This window comes from Pituophis catenifer, unplaced genomic scaffold, assembly GCF_029215685.1.
Source record: "Pituophis catenifer annectens isolate HBS135680 unplaced genomic scaffold, rPitCat1.0.hap2 SCAF_10, whole genome shotgun sequence".
Lineage (NCBI taxonomy): Eukaryota > Metazoa > Chordata > Lepidosauria > Squamata > Colubridae > Pituophis > Pituophis catenifer.
Window position 1 is genome coordinate 8,536,453 of NW_027256890.1, and position 17,935 is coordinate 8,554,387.

Sequence of the window (17,935 nt, forward strand, 5' to 3'; positions counted from 1 at the left end):
GTATTGTCTGAGTCCATTTACTTATGCAAAATCATAATAACTGTGCTAATAATAAGAGTAATGATAATCATGATATTGGTAATGTTTGCTTCAAAGAACGCAGTTCAACGCTGTCGATCGAAAGGTGGGCAGTTCAGCGGTTTGAGTCCCTAGTGCCGCGTAACAGGGTGAGCTCCCGTGACTTGTCCCAGCTTCGGCCAACCTAGCAGTTCAAAAGCAGGTAAAAAATGCAAGTAGAAAAATAGGGACCACCTTTGGTGGGAAGGGAACAGCGTTCCGTGCGCCTTTGGTGTTGAGTCATGCCGGCCACATGACCACGGAGACGTCTTCGGACAGCGCTGGCTCTTCGGCTTTGAAACGGAGATGAGCACTGCCCCCTAGAGTCGGGAACGACTAACACAGATGTGCGAGGGGAACTTTTACCTTTAAACCGCCAAGATAGTGAGGTGGAAGATGTGCACAATTTGATAAAGAAATAAATAAAGAAACCCTTAACCGTGTGTGGCTCACCAGGACTGAATGACCAGATTTTAAGGATTTGTTTATAGATAAAGAGCTGAGCTATGGAATGTAGACAATGATGGGATTCAGCCAGTTCGCACCACTTCGGGAGAACCGGTTGTTAAATTTCTGAGCAGTTTGGCAAACTGGTTGTTGGAAGAAATCATTAGGGCAGAGAACCGGTTGTTAAATTACTTGAATCCCACCACTGGATTTAGAGATTGTTGGTTGTATTTTAAGAGAAGGCAATAAGTTGTTCAAATTGTCTAGGCTGGTTGTGACAATGGAGAAAGTTCATTCTTTACGTTTTCCTTTGCTAGCTTCTTTTTTCCCTTTTCAGTTTTTCTCTTTCTTTTTTTTTTTCCTGCCCTTCCTGTTCCTTCTTTTTGTTCTTTTTACTTTTTGCAGATTTTAATTAATTTTCATCTGGTAACGCTTCAGAAAATGACAATAGGAAAAAAGTAAAATATACCACTGTAAAAGAAAAGCCAGTCACTCCAATGTACATTTTAACGTTGCAAACACAGGTTCCCTCCCCAAAAGGAGCATAGAGGTCATCTGTAAGCAGGAGGGGAGTGCCTGGGCAATATTGGCACAAAAGAGGAGGCCCCATTTCACAAAAATAGGCTTGGTTTTGGCTGGCACAGCGTATTTATTTTTGCTGACGTAAAGGGCCTGGTCCTTCTAAAACAGCTGAGGCAGGAGAATTCCCTTCCCCTGGCACCTGGCCAGAGGACTGGACTACCTAGGCAGAAGAAACAGCTGTAAACTTCAGAGGAGGTTTAAACTCAGTTCCCTGGGGAAAATCTGGTTGGAGTTCTATTCCTTTCCTGTTCAAGTGTTCCCAGGCCGGCAATATCTCTAACCTTGAGCCAAGAAGCTGATCTTGATTCATAGTTCTTGAAGGAACATCTTTAACCTTGAGCCAAGAAGCTGATCTTGATTCATAGTTCTTGAAGGAACATCTCTAACCTTGAGCCAAGAAGCTGATCTTGATTCATAGTTCTTGAAGGAACATCTAACCTTGAGCCAAGAAGCTGATCTTGATTCATAGTTCTTGAAGGAACATCTCTAACCTTGAGCCAAGAAGCTGATCTTGATTCATAGTTCTTGAAGGAACATCTCTAACCTTGAGCCAAGAAGCTGATCTTGATTCATAGTTCTTGAAGGAACATCTCTAACCTTGAGCCAAGAAGCTGATCTTGATTCATAGTTCTTGAAGGAACATCTCTAACCTTAAGCCAAGAACTGATCCTGGTTCATATTTCTTGAAGGAACATCTCTAACCTTGAACCAAGAAGCTGATCCCTTGGGAGTTGGACGGCATAGAAATGCGATAAATTAAATTAAATTAAATTAAATTAGAAAAAAATGCTTTTAAAAGTAAAAAAAAAAGCCTCTGATGAGGTGGGCAGGGTAAGCGAGCGGCGACTGGGCCGGAAACCGGTTCGGGGGCGTGGCCAGCCAATGTTATTACCGGTTCTCTGAACTACTACAAATTTTTACTACCGGTTCTTGCGAACCAGTGTGAACCGGGAGCAACCCACCACTGGTTCACACCACAGTAGACACAATTTGTGAATTTACTAATTACACCTTACTAAAGGACAAATTTTTAACCAGTTAAATCAGAAGGAAATGAAATTTGAAAAACACTAAGCATTCCTGTTTTTTCTGATTGGACGGTAGGCTGTTATAATCCCATCATATTTAAAACTTTTCAAACAGTCATATATTTCTGACCCTTTTTTAAAACCATTCTACAAGTAGCCCCTAGTCTTAGCGAGCAAGAAAATAACCACAGAGACTAAGGGCCTAGCGAGCTCTCATTTGTCATGAGAAACGAGAGCTCGCTAGGCATTTAGTCTCTGTGGTTATTTCTTTGCTCGCTAAGACCTTTGTCGCTAAGGCTATGTTTTAATCATAGATGTCAGAAGATAGAGAGGAAGCTCGTTTGACCCTGTGCATGACTGCGTTTGTTTGGGGGTAAATTTAACTCCCTCTTAATTGGTTGGGTCAATTGGGTGGGTTTTGCAGATCACAAGGCATGCTCCTTTCCTTCCCATATGACTTCATAATAGATTTTTTTTGGGGGGGAGGTCCTTTACCGTGTTTAAATTCTTATTGCTAAAATGCACAGCCTGGTTTAATGCGTTTAGGCAGTGGCTCTTTAAATGTCAGAAGATCTTTCCATGACTTCTACCATCCAGAATTGTTGGGCAGCATACAGATCTGATTGATTGATTGATAAATAAACAAATAAGACAACGGAACTACCAAAAAAGATGGTATTGGGAGCAGGGTGGATAAAAATCATTGGTTTTTTTAAAAAAAATCAAAACAATCGGATTTTTTTTTATTTAAATCGGATTTTTTTATTTAAATCAGATTTTTTTGATTTTTATTGAATTTATTTTAATAAAAAACTTTTGAGGTAAAAATCTATCGTAAGATAGTTTTCTATTTAAGATACATAAATAATTTAGTTTATTCAGCATGAAATGGAGCTTAGTTATGTAGCATGAGGCTGTATATTCTGCAACGCTGGGACTATCGGTGAGTCAACAGTGGGTCAAAGGAGTAGCAGAGATGACAGTTGCTCTTTAAAAATTATGATTTAAATTGAGTTGATTTAAATCAAGCCTTTTTACTAGTGATTTAAATCATGATTTAAATCATGATTTAAATCGACTCGATTTAAATCAAATCCCACCCTGATTGGGAGTTTTAAGCGGCAATAGCAATAGCAATAGTAATAGCACTTAGATTTATATACCAATTCATAGTGCTTTTACAGCCCTCTTTAAGAGGTTTACAGAGTCAGCCTATTGCCCCCAACAATCTGGGTCCTCATTTTACCCACCTCGGAAGGATGGAAGGCTAAGCCAACATTGAGCTAATCAGGATCAAACTGCTGGCAGGGGGAAGAGTCAGCCTGCAATACTGCATTTTAATCACTGTGCCACCATGGCTCTTAGATAGATATGGATGGATGGATGATAGATAGATAGATAGATAGATAGATAGATAGATAGATAGATAGATAGATAGATAGAGATAATAGACAGACATAGAGACAAATAGCAATAGGACTTAGACTTATATACCTCTTCACAGTGCTTGCCAGCCCTCTCTAAGCAAGTTACAGAGTCAGCCTATTGCCCCCAACAATCTGGGTCCTCATTTTACCGACCTTGGAAGGATGGAAGGCTGAGTCAACCTTGAGCCTGGTGAGATTCTCAGGTTGCTAGGTGGCTCAGTGGCTAAGACACTGAGCTTGTCGATCAGAAAGGTTGGCAGTTCTGCGGTTCGAATCCCTAGTACAGGTCTCCTGCGTGAGCAGGGGGTTGGACTAGATGACCTCCATGGTCCCTTCCAACTCTGTTACTGTTAGGAGATTCGATCTACCAAACTGCTGGCAGCCGGTGATCAGCAGAAGTAGCCTGCAGTACTGCACTCTAACCACTGTGCCACTGCGGCTCATTAATAATGGTATGTGAATGGTAATGGTATGTGAGAAAGACCTTGGCAACCTAGCCCACAGCAGTATACTAGGCAGAGCAAGAAGGTCAAAAGAGACCCTCCCTAATTTCTCAAGCTATAAAAGAGACCGCAGGAGATTTATCCTTTCCGCTACCGGTTCTCCAGAAACTGCTGGATTTCACCCTTGCCTGTGGTGCCCCAAGAGCTCTCCTAGTGATAACGGGCTCCCGAGCTCCATTTTCAACTGTGACTGCTTCCTGCAACCCTCTGCCAGTGAAAACGGAGCTCGGGAGGGTCACACACGGCCCTCCCGAGCTCCATTTTCACTGGCAGAGGCACCGCAGCAGTGGTGGGTTGCCCCCGGTTCGGACCGGTTCGCAAGAACCGGTAGTGAAACCGGCAGGAGGCTCCGCCTACTGCCCCGGATGTCATCATAGGCCATCTGTACATGCGCAGAAGTAGAACCCACCCCTGCACCGCAGGCCAGTCCTTTGCTGTTTCCAGGGCAGCCCTGCGGGCCAGAACTAAACAGCCCATGGGTCGGATCTGGATCCCGGGCCTTGAGTTTGACACCCCCCCGGTATAGAGCCTCTTGCTTGAGCAGAGGGTTGGACTAGAAGACCTCTAAGATCCCTGCCAACTCTTGTTATTCTGTTATGGAGCTTTACAATTAAGTCGAACTTGTTCGACTGGTCACGTTTCCTGTCTGCTAAGGAATAAGCCCTCAAAGCACATATGCCTGTATCTTGAGTTAGTGTTCTGCCCCAGCTACGGACCCAAAGAACGCAGCACACACAAAGTCTGTACAAACCTTAGTTTACTCAATAAACCAGTTTTTTTACAACAACGGCTGTTAATTAACTGCATTCACAGCCGCCAAGAATTCAAAGAATAATAACGGAAAGCTTACTGTGGTTGGCAGAATGTCCAGAAGCAATTTGCAGGAAGCTGATAAGATAAGCAAGACAAGACACGAAGGTATGTGAACAAAGTTGTTCCCTGCAAATTGCTTCAGTCGGTGTTCCTCCTTAAATAGGCTAAGGGAGTGGCCAATTAGCCCCAAGCCTTACTCTCGAGGAGACCTCCTCCTGAGGAGCCACTCCTGCCTTTTGGCAGCTCTGCGTGCCCATGCATCGAGAAGAGGCTCCTCCTCTTCGTCCTCTTCACCCATGGAAGCTTCTGGAGGTTCTGAAGGCCCTGGCTGAATCCCCGCCTCTGGCACCACATCTTCTCCAGCCTCCTCATTGTCTGACTCGAGTGCCAGCTGCACAGGCTGCTGGTGCGGCACCTCACCAGCCTCCTCGCTGTCGGAATCATCTACTAGCTGCACAGGCCGCTGACGGGTCACAACAGGTGGTCTACAGGACCAATTTAGTAGAATTGTATCCTGTACGCAGCCAGATGGCCTTTTGTTACATGCAAGGCCTTCAAATAGCTTCTAAAGCAGTGTTTCTCAACCTTGGTAGCTTGAAGATGGGTGGACTTCAACTCCCAGAATCCCCCAGCCAGCGCTGCTGGCTGAGGGATTCTGGGAGTTGAAGCCCACCCATCTTCAAGCTACCAAGGTTGAGAAACACTGTTCTAAAGCTTTTCTTCCTTGTGTCTGGATGGAAGGCCAGAGCCCAATGCCACTGTTAATGCAGTCGCAGCATCCATATTTATCATTTGGGTAAAGTTGGGAGGGGGGAAAGAGAAAGACCTTGAGAGGGTCTTTCAGAGATGGAAGAGGGCACATTTTAGCTTGCAAACTAGGCGCTCTGAGCTGCTTGTTAAGATTTAAAACATAAAGAAAACCCTTTTTTTTTCTTTTTTCTTTTTTTCAAAAATCCACCACGCTCTTTTGGAATTCTCTGAAGCAGGAACATATTTTGATGTCCTGATCATGTGGTGGTGAGTTTTTTTTTTTTTTAAAGTGGTACCAAAAAAACCCCACAACCTCCGTGCAGCAAGCGGGAAAACGAGAGAGAGAAAAAAGAGGACGAGAAGATAATTCTTTTATTACCTCTCTGTTGTTGTTGTTGTTTTTTGAAATCTCCGTGTGACTGCAAATTTACGCAGCGTGAAAGAGAAAGGAGGGAGCGGCAAAGGCGAAGAGGAGAGAAGGTGGAAAGGGGAGGAGAAGATATTTGAAGCGGCAGATGTTGTAGCCCACGGTGTTGTGGCCCACCAGCGGCCTGCGCGGATCATGGCTGATCCCGACGACGAGGAGGCTGGTGTGGTGTCACATCAGCAGCCGGCGCAGCCGGCGCTCGCATCGGACAGCGAGGAGGCTGAAGAGGATGTGGTGCCAGAGGCAGAGACTCAGCCAGGGCCTTCAGAACCTCCAGAGGCTCCTTCAAGTGGAGAGAGCGAAATGAAGGAGCCTCTCCTCAATGCTCGGGCACGTAGGGCTGCCAAAAGGCAGGAGTGGCTACTCAGGAGGAGGAGGTCTCCTCGAGAGTAAGGCTTGAGGATAATTGGCCACTCCCTTAGCCTATTTAAGTCGCACGTCGTTAGTAAGTTTCTTGCTAGAAACAACTTGTAATTATCATCAGAGCATTTTTGGAAAAGTCTTATCATATCTTGTTTTCTGGGCTGGTTGCCAACCTTTGCCGGTCTTGTTTATTCTTGCTACTTAATAAATTTGATAAGGACCGTTGACGTGTGTCAATATCCTCGGAAATCCAGAGCTGGGGCAGACCACACAGGTGCCTTTTGTCGGAACTCACCGTGGAGTCCTTGGGGCTCTCTGAGCTTGGTGGTTTTCTTGCAGACGTTTGATTACCCAACGAGGTAACATCATCAGTGCTAGGAGGGAGTGGGACATGGAGGAGGAGGAGAAGGAGGAAGGATGAAGAGGTGGAGGAGGACTGTGGGGTCCTTGGTGTTCTCTGAGCTTGGTTGTTTTCTTGAAGACATTTGATTACCCAACTAGGTAACATCATCAGTGCTCGAAGGGACTAGGGTCTGAGAAGGAGGATTGTGGGGTCCTTGGTCTTCTCTGAGGTTGGTTGTTTTCTTGCAGAAATTTCATGATCCAACTAGGTAAAATCAGTGCATTGGTGATGCATTAAAGCGCTGTTAAATAGCACTTAACTGCCAGCTGCCTGCAATTACTGCGAGTTCAAATCTCACCAGGCTCAAGGTTGACTCAGCCTTCCATCCTTCCGAGATAGGTAAAATGAGGAGCCGGATTGTGGGGGCAATAAGCTGACTTTGTATAAAAAAGAACACCGCTTTGGGGGGGGGGGCAAAAGCCCTACTAAGCAGGTATATACAAAAGTATGAAGGCTATTGCTTAATGCATTGTAAGCCGCCCTGAGTCTCCAGAGAAGGGCGGCGTATAAATCGAACCAATAAATAAAATAGATAAATGTCATCGAGTCGGGTCATGAAACGTCTGCAAGAAAGCCACCAAGCTGGGAGACCACCAAGAAACTCACAGCTACAAATATTCTCTTCTAATCGCGATCAGAATAACCTGCCGGGCTCCCAAAAAATGAGCCACGCCACATCCGTCTCTTTTTCACTTGTCACTTTGTAGAACCTTCCCAACAAGCCTGCACCAAGGATCCGGCCAGGTTGCCAAAAGAACTTGGAAATTTTGCAGCTGGAAAAGCTGCCCAGGGTTCCCACCCTAACAAAGAGATCTCTCCGATCCTCGGTTCCTGCTAGTTGGCAACCCGCGGCTCTGGAGCCACATGTGCCTCTTTCATCCCACTGCTGCGGCTCCTTGTCGCCGATCGGCTCCACAGTTGATAGGGCTTTTGGTTAGGACAGGTAGAGGAAAAAGGACGCCGCGCTAGGAGGAGACTCTATGGTGGAGAAACCGGACTTCCAGTCAGCAGAGGAAAAAGGACACCGTGCTAGGAGGACATTCTATGGTAAGGGAACCGGACATCCAGTCAGCTCCAGAATTGAACGGGGGGCTTCCGGTTAGGACCTTTGTGGTTCTTTGAGTGTTTAAGGTTGCTGACTCCTGCTCTAGTCCATGGTGATATCTGACCCAGGTTCCTTGACTTTCCTCCCTCCAAATCGTGTTGCATTGCATTGTGGGAGTGGGGGGAGGCGAGAAGTAAGGTGGGCCTTCGCAGGTTCCCTTGCTTCTAAGACTCGTAAGCCAGCAGCCCTACGGTTGAGACCATGGGGCCTTTTCCCCCATGTCATGAATTCCATTTGGAGACCTCTGTTAGCGCAGACATCAAAGCTGCAACCTCTACGGAGGGACTCATTATCACCAGGAACTGCTGGGAGCTTTTGAAGAGAGACAGGAGGAGCAGGAGAAAAGAAATCTGTTTTCACAGCCGCTGGGGTGTCTCTATGCGGAATTGGACACGACGCACTGAAAAAGAAGATGGGGGAAAAAAGAAGAGGCCAAGTCGAACAAGGGTTAGATTGGTCTTCTCCAATCCACCAACCTCCTGAGTGGGGCTCGGTGTGGCTCTGGTATCCCCCTCCCACCCAGAAACCAGAAGACCATGGAGGTCTTCTAGCCCACCAGTGGTGAAATCCAATTTTTTTTTACTACCGGTTCCGTGGGCGTGGCATGGTGGGTGTAGTGTGGCTTGGTGGGTGTGGCAGGGGAAGGATACTGCAAAATCTCCATTCCTTCCCCAGTCCAGGGGAAGGATACTGCAAAATCCCCATTCCCACCCCAGTCCAGGGGAAGGATACTGCAAAATCCCCATTCCCTCTCCACTTCAGGGGAAGGATATTGGAAAATCTCCATTCCCACCCCACTCTGGGGCCAGCCAGAGGTGGTATTTGCTGGTTCTCCGAACTACTCAAAATTTGCACTACCGATTCTCCAGAACCTGTCAGAACCATTGATCTGAAAAGAATGGAATGGAATGGAATGGAATGGAATGGAATAGAATAGAATAGAATAGAATAGAATAGAATAGAATAGAATAGAATAGAATAGAATAGAATAGAATAGAATAGAATGGAGGAGGAGGAGGAAAGAAGGAGAAGGGAAGGGAAGGGAAGGGAAAAGGAGAGGAGAGGAGAGGAGAGGAGAGGAGAGGAGAAGAGAATGGAGGAGGAGGAGGAGGAGGAGGAGGAGGAGGAGGAGGAGGAGGAGGAGGAAAGAAGGAGAATGGAATGGAATGGAATGGAATGGAATAGAATAGAATAGAATAGAATAGAATAGAATAGAATAGAATAGAATAGAATAGAATAGAATAGAATGGAATAGAATGGAATAGAATGGAATAGAAAATGGAATGGAATGGAATGGAATAGAATAGAATAGAATAGAATAGAATAGAATAGAATAGAATAGAATAGAATAGAATAGAATAGAATAGAATAGAATAGAATAGAATAGAAATAAGGAATGGAATAGAAAATATGGAATTGAATAGAATGCAGAATAGAATAACCCTATCTTGTCGGAGCTTTTCATCTCAGATACTAAATTTAACAGATTAACAGAGTTGGGAGGGACCTTGCAGGTCATCTAGTCCAACCCCCTGCCCAAGCAGGAGACCCTACATCTGCCTCTACCTAGGATTGAACTCACAACCTCCTGATGGTTGCTTAACGCATTGTAAGCCGCCCTGAGTCTCCGGAGAAGGGCAGCATATAAAATTTTTTTTAAAAAAATGGTGAGGCAAGCGCTCCACCTCTAGGCCACTTTTAATGACTCCATAATCCCTTGCGGGGTGGAGTCTGGGCAACCGAATGGAGCTGAGTGTTTTACTGGCCGGATGCCCTTCCTGTCGCCAGTGCGGAGTTATATTCAGCAGATAATTATTCTCATTGTGCCCAGAGAGAGAGAAATATTTGCCTCTACCTAGGATCGAACTCACAGCCTCCTGATGGTGAGGCAAGAGCTCCACCTCTAGGTCACTTTTAATGATTTCATAATCCCTTGCGGAATGGAGTTTGGGCAACTGAATGGAGCTGAATGTTTTACTGGCCGGATGCCCTTCCTGTCGCCAATGCGGAGTTATATTCAGCAGATAAAATTCTCATCATGCCCAGAGAGAGAGAGAGAGAAATATCAGCCTCTACTTAGGATCGAACTCACAGCCTCCTGATGGTGAGGCGAGAGCTCCCTCTCTAGGCCACCACACCACCACTCATCTTTCCAGAGCTTTTCCTCCCAATTAATTGCAACTGCCCTTCATCGTCTTTGATTGGAGTGGTCAGCGCCAGTTATCTGCCCGCGTGGCTACAAAGTCCGAAGAGTTAGCAAAAAAGCGCGTGCCACAAAGCCAACTTGAGAGGGTCATGCAAAAACCCTGGGAACAGGGCCGGCTTCTCCCCCCCCCCCCCCCCGTGCATCATATAATTGGGAAGCTGCCTGAGCACTGAGCCAATTGTGCGCTCGTGATTGTATTGTCTCCGTCAAAAAATGTGTCAGGAGACAGTGATTAGGCCACAGGAGGGTCTCCCATTTCTGCCAATTTGCTGCTATTGGACCATGGAGAGCTGCTAGAAAATTCAAACAAAAGGGTCTGTGTTCCAGAACTGCATGCGGGGTGGAGTGGGAGAAAACCCTGATCCTGTTTTAATATTTTATCTGATCATTGCCTTCCAAGAAAAAAAAGAACATTGAGGCAGCCGGCAGCTGCTTCCTGCTCCTTTTCATCTTCCCAAACGGCAGCCTTCGATCCTTAACCTCAGAAATAAGGAGGAAGGTTCCTTTCAGCTCTTTTGGTGCGCTCCCCGAAAAACTGCCGCGTGTCCCTTAAAAAGCCCATCCACGGTGTAGCTAGGCAGACTATTCGGATGGCTTCCTTGGGAGGGAAGGGAGGAAGGGAGGAAGAGCATGATTGGCATTGGGAGAAAGGGGAAAAGAAAAGAACATTTGGCATTTTGGAGGGAGGGAGGAAGGAAGGAAGGAAGGGGGAAGAGGGAGAGGAAGAAAGAGGAGAGAGGGGAGAAAGCAAGGAGAGAAAAAGATTGTGTGTGAAAGAGGAGGGAGGGAGGGAGGAAAGGAAAGGAAGGGAAGGGGAAGGGAAAAAAAGAAAGGGAGGAAGGAAATGAAGGAATGAAAAGGAGGGAGGGGAAGACTAAAGGGAAGGGAGGGAAGGAATGAAAGGGAGGGAGCGGAAGAGTAAGGGGAAGGGAGGAAAAATGGGAGGGAGGGAAGGAATGAAAGAGGGAGGGGAAGGGGAGGGAGGAAAGAAAGGAGAGAGGGAAAAATGAAAGGGAGAAAGGAAGGGAAGAAATGAAAGGGAGGGAGGAAGGGAAGGAATAGGAAGGGAGGGAAAGGAAGAGAAAGAGAGAGAAAGAAAGAAAAAGAAAGAAAGAAAAAAAATGCAGAGGGAGGGAAGGGAATGGGAAGGGAAGAAAAGAATGAAAGGGAAGGAAGGAAGGGTGACCTACACAGTTTGTTTGGCTTCCCAAGGACAATGATCTCTGTGCAAGAGGAATTTTGTCACTTAACATCTTTGCAAAGGACCTTATTCTGCCTGGAATCCATGACAAAGTGAGATTTACGAATTCAGCTTGCCAGGCTGAGAAACTACATGAGGGCTTCATTTGGAAGGGGTGGGTTTCCAGCCCATGGCATTTCCGTGTCACTCTGTGTCGAGAATCTTGTTATTTATTTGGGGAAGTGTTTCAGTGTTGGTTTCCATCGCTTAGTCCTTCATTTTGCATTTTGGCTCCCGTTTCCCAAGTTCCTTCTTTCTCGTCTGACCTTCCAGGGATGGTTCTGTATTTTTTCGGGTTCCTTGATGGCCATCTGGTGGCCACGCAAGGAAAGATTTCAGATCTATGCAGAATCAAAAGACAACTGCCTGGACTAGAGCTGCAATTATTATTATTATTATTATTATTATTATAAACTTTTATTCATTAAACATGAAACTCAGTCAACTGAACATTTAAAAACGTATTATAAATATCATTGACTGACGCTGATGGTTGATACGGGTTGCTGCCAGCATCCTAGGTATCGACCAGGCATCTTCTTAAAATATTATTATTATCAGTATCATTATTAGTATTATTAGTAGTAGTATATCTCTTTTATTTATTAAATTTGAAACTCTATCAACTGAACATTTAAAATTGTATCGCAAATATTATTGACTGGCACTGATGGTTGATACAGGTTGCTGCCAGCATCCTAGATATCGACCAAGTATCTTCTTAAAATATTATTATTATCATTATTAGTATTATTAGTAGAATATCTTTTATTTATTAAACATGAAACTCAGTCAACTGAACATTTAAAAACGTATTGCAAATATCATTGACAGACGCTGATGGTTGATACGGATTGCTGCCAGCATCCTAGGTATCAACCAAGCATTTTCTTAAAATATTATTATTATCATTATCATTATTAGTATTATTAGTATTAGCATATCTCTTTTATTTATTAAACATGAAACTCAGTCAACTGAGCATTTAAAAATGTATTGCAAATATTATTGACTGGCACTGATGGTTGATATGGGTTGCTGCCAGCTTCCTAGGTATCAACCAAGTATCTTCTTAAAATATATGATATTCCGAGTAGCGCAGTTTTTTGCAGTTCCGCTGGTGTTATTGCAGGAAGCTGCAATTTCTCAATGTACTTTATAAAATTCTTGGACATGGTGCCAAGTGCCCCGATGACAATGGGTTATCCCTATTACATGTTTCATCCATAATCGCGTAATTTCGATGGCCAGGTCGCGATATTTCGTGATCTTTTCCAGTTCTTTTTCTTCGACTCTGAAGTCTCCTGGTACAACGATACCAATAAACTGAACAATAAAAATGGGTGTGGAGCCTTCTTGGAACTGCTGAAAGGACTGTGTGTAAACAGGAGAGAGGTGGCATCATATCCCCCTCCCCTCTGTTGAGAGAGGGATATTCAGTCAATTTACAACACAGTCCTTTTGGCAGTTCCAAGAAGGATCTACACCAGGGGTGAAATCCTCTGAAGTCTGCTACCGAGAGAGCGCTTTGTGCACACGTGCTCGCTTTGCGCACGTGCGCGCCTGAGGCGCACCCCTGCAGCGCTAAAAAAGGAACATTTTAAAGCCTTCCGAATCTGCAAAGATATGTAGAACAGCGAGAAGGGGGGGGGGAAATCTGCTGTGCCACGTGATTTAGATTAGCTAGAAAGCAGGAAATCCAACAAAAATAGCTAATATAAATCACGCGTCACAGCTGATCGTCACCCGGCTGATCGTCGGAAATACCGGTTCGCCTGAATCGGTAGCATTTTTTACTACCAGTTCCGCCCGAACCGGTCCGAAATGGTAGCATTTCACCCCTGATCCACACCCATTTGCACGCTTCAGGTGATTCTGTGGGTACGGATAAACCTCCAAGTGGTCTCAATAATTCTCAGGAAGAGTACTAACAACCAGATGGCTACAAAGAATATAAGCCAGTGATGGCGAACCTTTTTGCCATCACGTGCCAAAAGCGGGAGGAGCCGGGGGGGTCATGCACGCATATGCCCACACCCATAATTCAATGTGTCCCACCCCCCACGCAAACCCCACTTTTGGTACGTGATGGCACGATAGGCCCATTTTTTGCCCTCCCCAGGCTCCAGAGGCTTTCTAGGAGCCTGGGGAGGGTGAAAACGGCCTTCCCCACCCCCTTGGAGGCCGGAAATGGCCTATTTTCCGACTTCTGGTGGGACCTAGAAAGGCTCTGGAGCCTGGGGAGAGTGAAAAACGGGCCTTTCCCCCCCCTCCGGAGGCCAGAAACAGCCTGTTTCCCAACTTCCAGTGGGCCCGGAAGGCCCGAAAATCAGCTGGCAGGCACGCACATGCGCACCGGAGCTAAATGAGGGCAATGCTCACATGCCCACCAATATGGCTCCATGTGCCACCTGTGGCACGTGTGCCATAGGTTCGCCATCACGAATATAAACCATTCCATTCTCCGCCATTCAGTCAGAACTGAAGAAGCTTCTTGGAAGGGAAGCGAAACTTCTTCAAGGAAAAAAAAGGCTAGTTGCCTTTTGGGGAAAAAAAAACCCACTTTTGGGACAGTATAGTAAATGGTGGTTTCACTCCAATAAGCTAACGCCATTCCTCTCACAAAAGGCGGAGTCGGAACTTAAACGTTACACCCTCTTTTATCATTTTAGGCTTTGAATTGCTCTACCAGCCGGAAGTCGTGCGGCTTTACCTCTCAATTCTTACCGAAAGTCAGAATTTCAATACTTTGGAGGCGGCAGCCGGCGCGCTGCAGAATCTCAGCGCAGGAAACTGGACAGTGAGTGAAATCCCAGTGTGTCTTGGCTATTTTTCACGGTAAACAGTTCCTCCATTTTCAGGAACGCAGCGTTTCTCAAACTTGAAAACACGTGGACTTCAAATCCCCAGAATTCCCCAGCCTGCCGTGGTTGGGGAATTCTGGGCGTCGAAGTCCACATTGTTTTAAAGTTTCCGAGTTTGAGAAATGGCAAAAAAAAACAATTGATGTTCCAGCCCAACAAATCCAGGCTAAAATTACTTGTATTGATATCGGTGAAAATTAACAAGAACCTTGCAAGTCTGAATGTCCTTCACTCCCCTTCCCACCCAACCCCACTCATGTGAATTAGGGAGGGGCCTGCCCAAATGGCTTGCGCCTAACCTCTTCGTGTTCTGGCCATAAACCATGTTCTCGCCTTGTCACTTGGGTAATGCATCTGGATAATTATCTCTGTCAGGATCGTCTTCACGCCAAGACATCTAGACAACAAGATCTGGGAGAAGTCTATTAGCATTCTCCAGCACCCTTGGGAAATTACTCATTTCAGACAGAACTGAATCACTCTTCCCCAACCATTGATCAATTTTGCTAGGAAAGACTATAACTTTGCATTTAGAAGTAAGGCACTAAGCCATAGTCTGTCCCAGGAGATACATTTTCCCAAGGTTTCGGTCTTTAGAAGTTGCATACCGCTATCGTGGCCTTCATTTCTTCCAGAATACAGATTTTTTTTTATTTTTATTATTTTTATTTTTTTTTATTTGATTTATATGCCGCCCTTCTCCGGAGACTCAGGGCAGCTTACAATGCGTTAAGCAACAGCCTTCATCCTTTTGTATATTTATACAAAGTCAGCTTATTGCCCCCACAATCTGGGTCCTCATTTCACCTACCTTAGAAACGATGGAAGGCTGAGTCAACCTTGAGCCTGGCGAGATTCGAACCTGCAGTAATTGCAGGCAGCTGGTCTTAATAACAGGGTGCTTTAGACCACTGTACTACCAAGGCACTGTACTACCAAGATTAATCCAGTTACTTATGTTTCTGTGTTGAGTCTGGTAACCTGTTCTGACCAGATCCCCAAACACGATCAATCCTCAAAGATTCCTTTATTAGGAGTGCCGGCAGCTCCGGCAAAAAGTTTCTCTCTAACCGCAGGCTAACAAGTCTGCCCGGCAGGGAGATGAATAGTTGTTTGCCACACCTATTCATCTCCGCCCCCTGCCTTTTATCCCCAGAGCTAGGGTGGGGCTTTGCCAGCAGCGGTGGCTCTTCGGTCCCAAGGACCGGCCCATAGATTTCCACTGCTCTCCTCTCCTCTGCCTTCTGCGCATCCGCGCATAGGCACTAGCCCCAGCTATTCCTCCTCTTCCTCTTCAGCCACCTCCAGACCTGGGGGCTGTTGACTCTCCATCTGAGGGCTGACGGATGGCCCAGGCTCCACCCCCGCCTCTCTCTCTGCCAGCTCCATTCCCTCTTCCCACTCGGAGCTCCCAGGTTGCCTTGATGCTGATCCTGACTCAGGGGTGAAATGCTCCCGGTTTGGACCGGATTGCCCGATCCAGTAGCGATGGCGGCAGGTGGTTCAGAGAACTGGTAGCAAAAATCCTTGGGGACCCCCCCCCCTCCCATGCCCAGCTGAGCTGCACGATCATCAGAGACTTTTTTTTTTACTTTTAAAAGCATTTTTTCTACCACCTCTTCCGACGAAAAAAATGCTTTTAAAAGTTAAAAAAAAAAAGTCTCTGATGATCGTGCGACTCAGCTGGGATCGTCAGAGGCTTTTCAAAGCATTTTTTTCTGCAACCTCTTGGCCGAAGATGTGGTTAAAAAAAATGCTTTGACGATCCCAGCTGAGTTGCCTGATCGCCAGAGAGGCATTTTTTAAAAAGCCTCTCTGACGATCCCAGCTGAGTTGCCTGATCAGCAGAGGCTTTTCAAAGCATTAGAAAAAATGCTTTGAAAAGTTAAAAAAAACAAAAACAGTTGGCCACGCCCACCCAGTCACATTACCCCCCCCCCCCGCCACCAAGCCACGCCCACAGAACCGGTAGTAACAAATTTTACATTTCACCCCTGTCCTGACTCCCACGCTTCCTCCTCCTCCTCTGATTCGGCTGCTGGAGGGGCCGGTGGCCGACAGGCCACAGCATAACCCTTCAAATGGCTGGTTTTGATCTTTTTCCTTCCTTCTTGGAATAGTGGTCTACATACATCCGGGCAACGGTACGAAAGGAACGAGGACTTCCCGTCCTGGTGGAGCTCCTCCAATCGGATTCGGATAAGGTGGTGAGAGCGGTATCCATAGCCCTGCGAAATCTCTCCATGGATCGCCGGAACAAGGATCTCATAGGTGAGTTTTGGAAGGGGATGGCCAGGTGCGAAAGAGAGAAGGCCGCGTTCCAATTAAGCTGATTTATTGCTCGTGCTTAGATGACGAAGATCCATTTTACAACCTTCCTTGCCCCGGCTGTAAAGTGAGTCACTGTAATTGTTAAATGAGGGACATGGTCGTTAAGTGAATCTGGCTTCCCCACTTATTTTGCTCATCAGAAGTCACAAAAACGGATCATGTGACCCCGGGACATGTCATAAATATGAATCAGTTGCTGTATTGTGTCCATATTTTGATCACGTGACTTCAGGGAAACCACAATGGTCGTGAGTGTGAAAAGCGGTCCTAAGTCATTTTTTTCGATGCCGGTGTAACTTTGGACAGTCACTAAACAAGCTGTTGTAAGTCGAGGACTGCTTGTACAGCTAGTCCTCGCTTAGTGGACACAATTGGGACTGACAACTCCGTCACTGCCCTTTCTTGGTTGCTAGATTCTCTCTAGAGTGAGTGGGAACGAAAAATAGAATAACAGAGTTGGAAGGGACCTTGGAGGTCTTCTAGTCCAACCCCCTGCTTAGGCAGGAAACCCTACACCACTTCAGACAAATGGTTATCCAACATCTTCTTAAAAACTATGAGGATCCATTTTTCAATTGGGGGGGTTTAAGGCAGCCATTTGAACCAAATTTTTTTACTACCGGTTTTGTGGGTGTGGCTTGGTGGGGGTGTGGCTTGGTGGGTGTGGCAGGGGAAGGATACTGCAAAATCCCCATTCCCTCCCCACTCCTGGGGGAAGGATATTGCAAAACCCCCATTCCCTCCCCACTCCAGGGGAAGGACACTGCAAAATCCCTATTCCCTCCCCACTCCTGGGGGAAGTATACTGCAAAATCTCCATTCTGTCCCCACTCCAGGGGAAAGATACTGCAAAATCTCCATTCCCACCGCACTCTTGGGGGAAGGATACTGTAAAATTCCCATTCCCTCCCCACTCCAGGGGAAGGATACTGCAAAATCCCCATTCCCTCCCCACTCCAGGGGAAGAATACTGCAAAATCTCCATTCCCACCCCACTCTGGGGCCAGCCAGAGGTAGTATTTGCCGGTTCTCCGAACTACTCAAAATTTCCGCTACCGGTTCTCCAGAACCTGTCGGAACCTGTTGGATTTCACCGCTGATTTGAACCCTACAACTTTTGAGTCTGGTCCTTGTTGTGTCCTGGTCTTGCCCATGTTGTGTTTGCCATTTGGAGCCTCTCTAACAATTGCCCGTCTTCCTTTTAAATCAAAAGAGGGAGGGGGAGGAAAATCCCAGTGTTTGATAACGTTGAAAGCAACCAGCCGCCGTTACTTCTGAAATAAATGCTTTATAATGGCTAGTATTCCACAAGGACTCGTGCAGTTTAATTGGGCTAATTGCAGTGAAATTTAGAGGAGAATTAAAATTCCCCAAACCAAACAACAAAGG

The 17,935-nt window shown here is 46.0% G+C and overlaps 1 protein-coding gene across 4 annotated transcripts in view; it reads left to right on the forward strand.

The window, feature by feature from the left end:
* ARVCF (ARVCF delta catenin family member) overlaps nucleotides 1-17,935 on the forward strand; it is a 190,190-nt gene that overhangs the window by 155,000 nt on the left and 17,255 nt on the right. For all 4 annotated transcript variants that reach the window (XM_070951414.1, XM_070951416.1, XM_070951415.1 and 1 more), the window contains 2 exons: nucleotides 14,024-14,151; nucleotides 16,336-16,486. In XM_070951414.1, coding sequence (XP_070807515.1) covers nucleotides 14,024-14,151; nucleotides 16,336-16,486 — 279 coding nt within the window. The remainder of the gene's footprint in view (nucleotides 1-14,023; nucleotides 14,152-16,335; nucleotides 16,487-17,935) is intronic.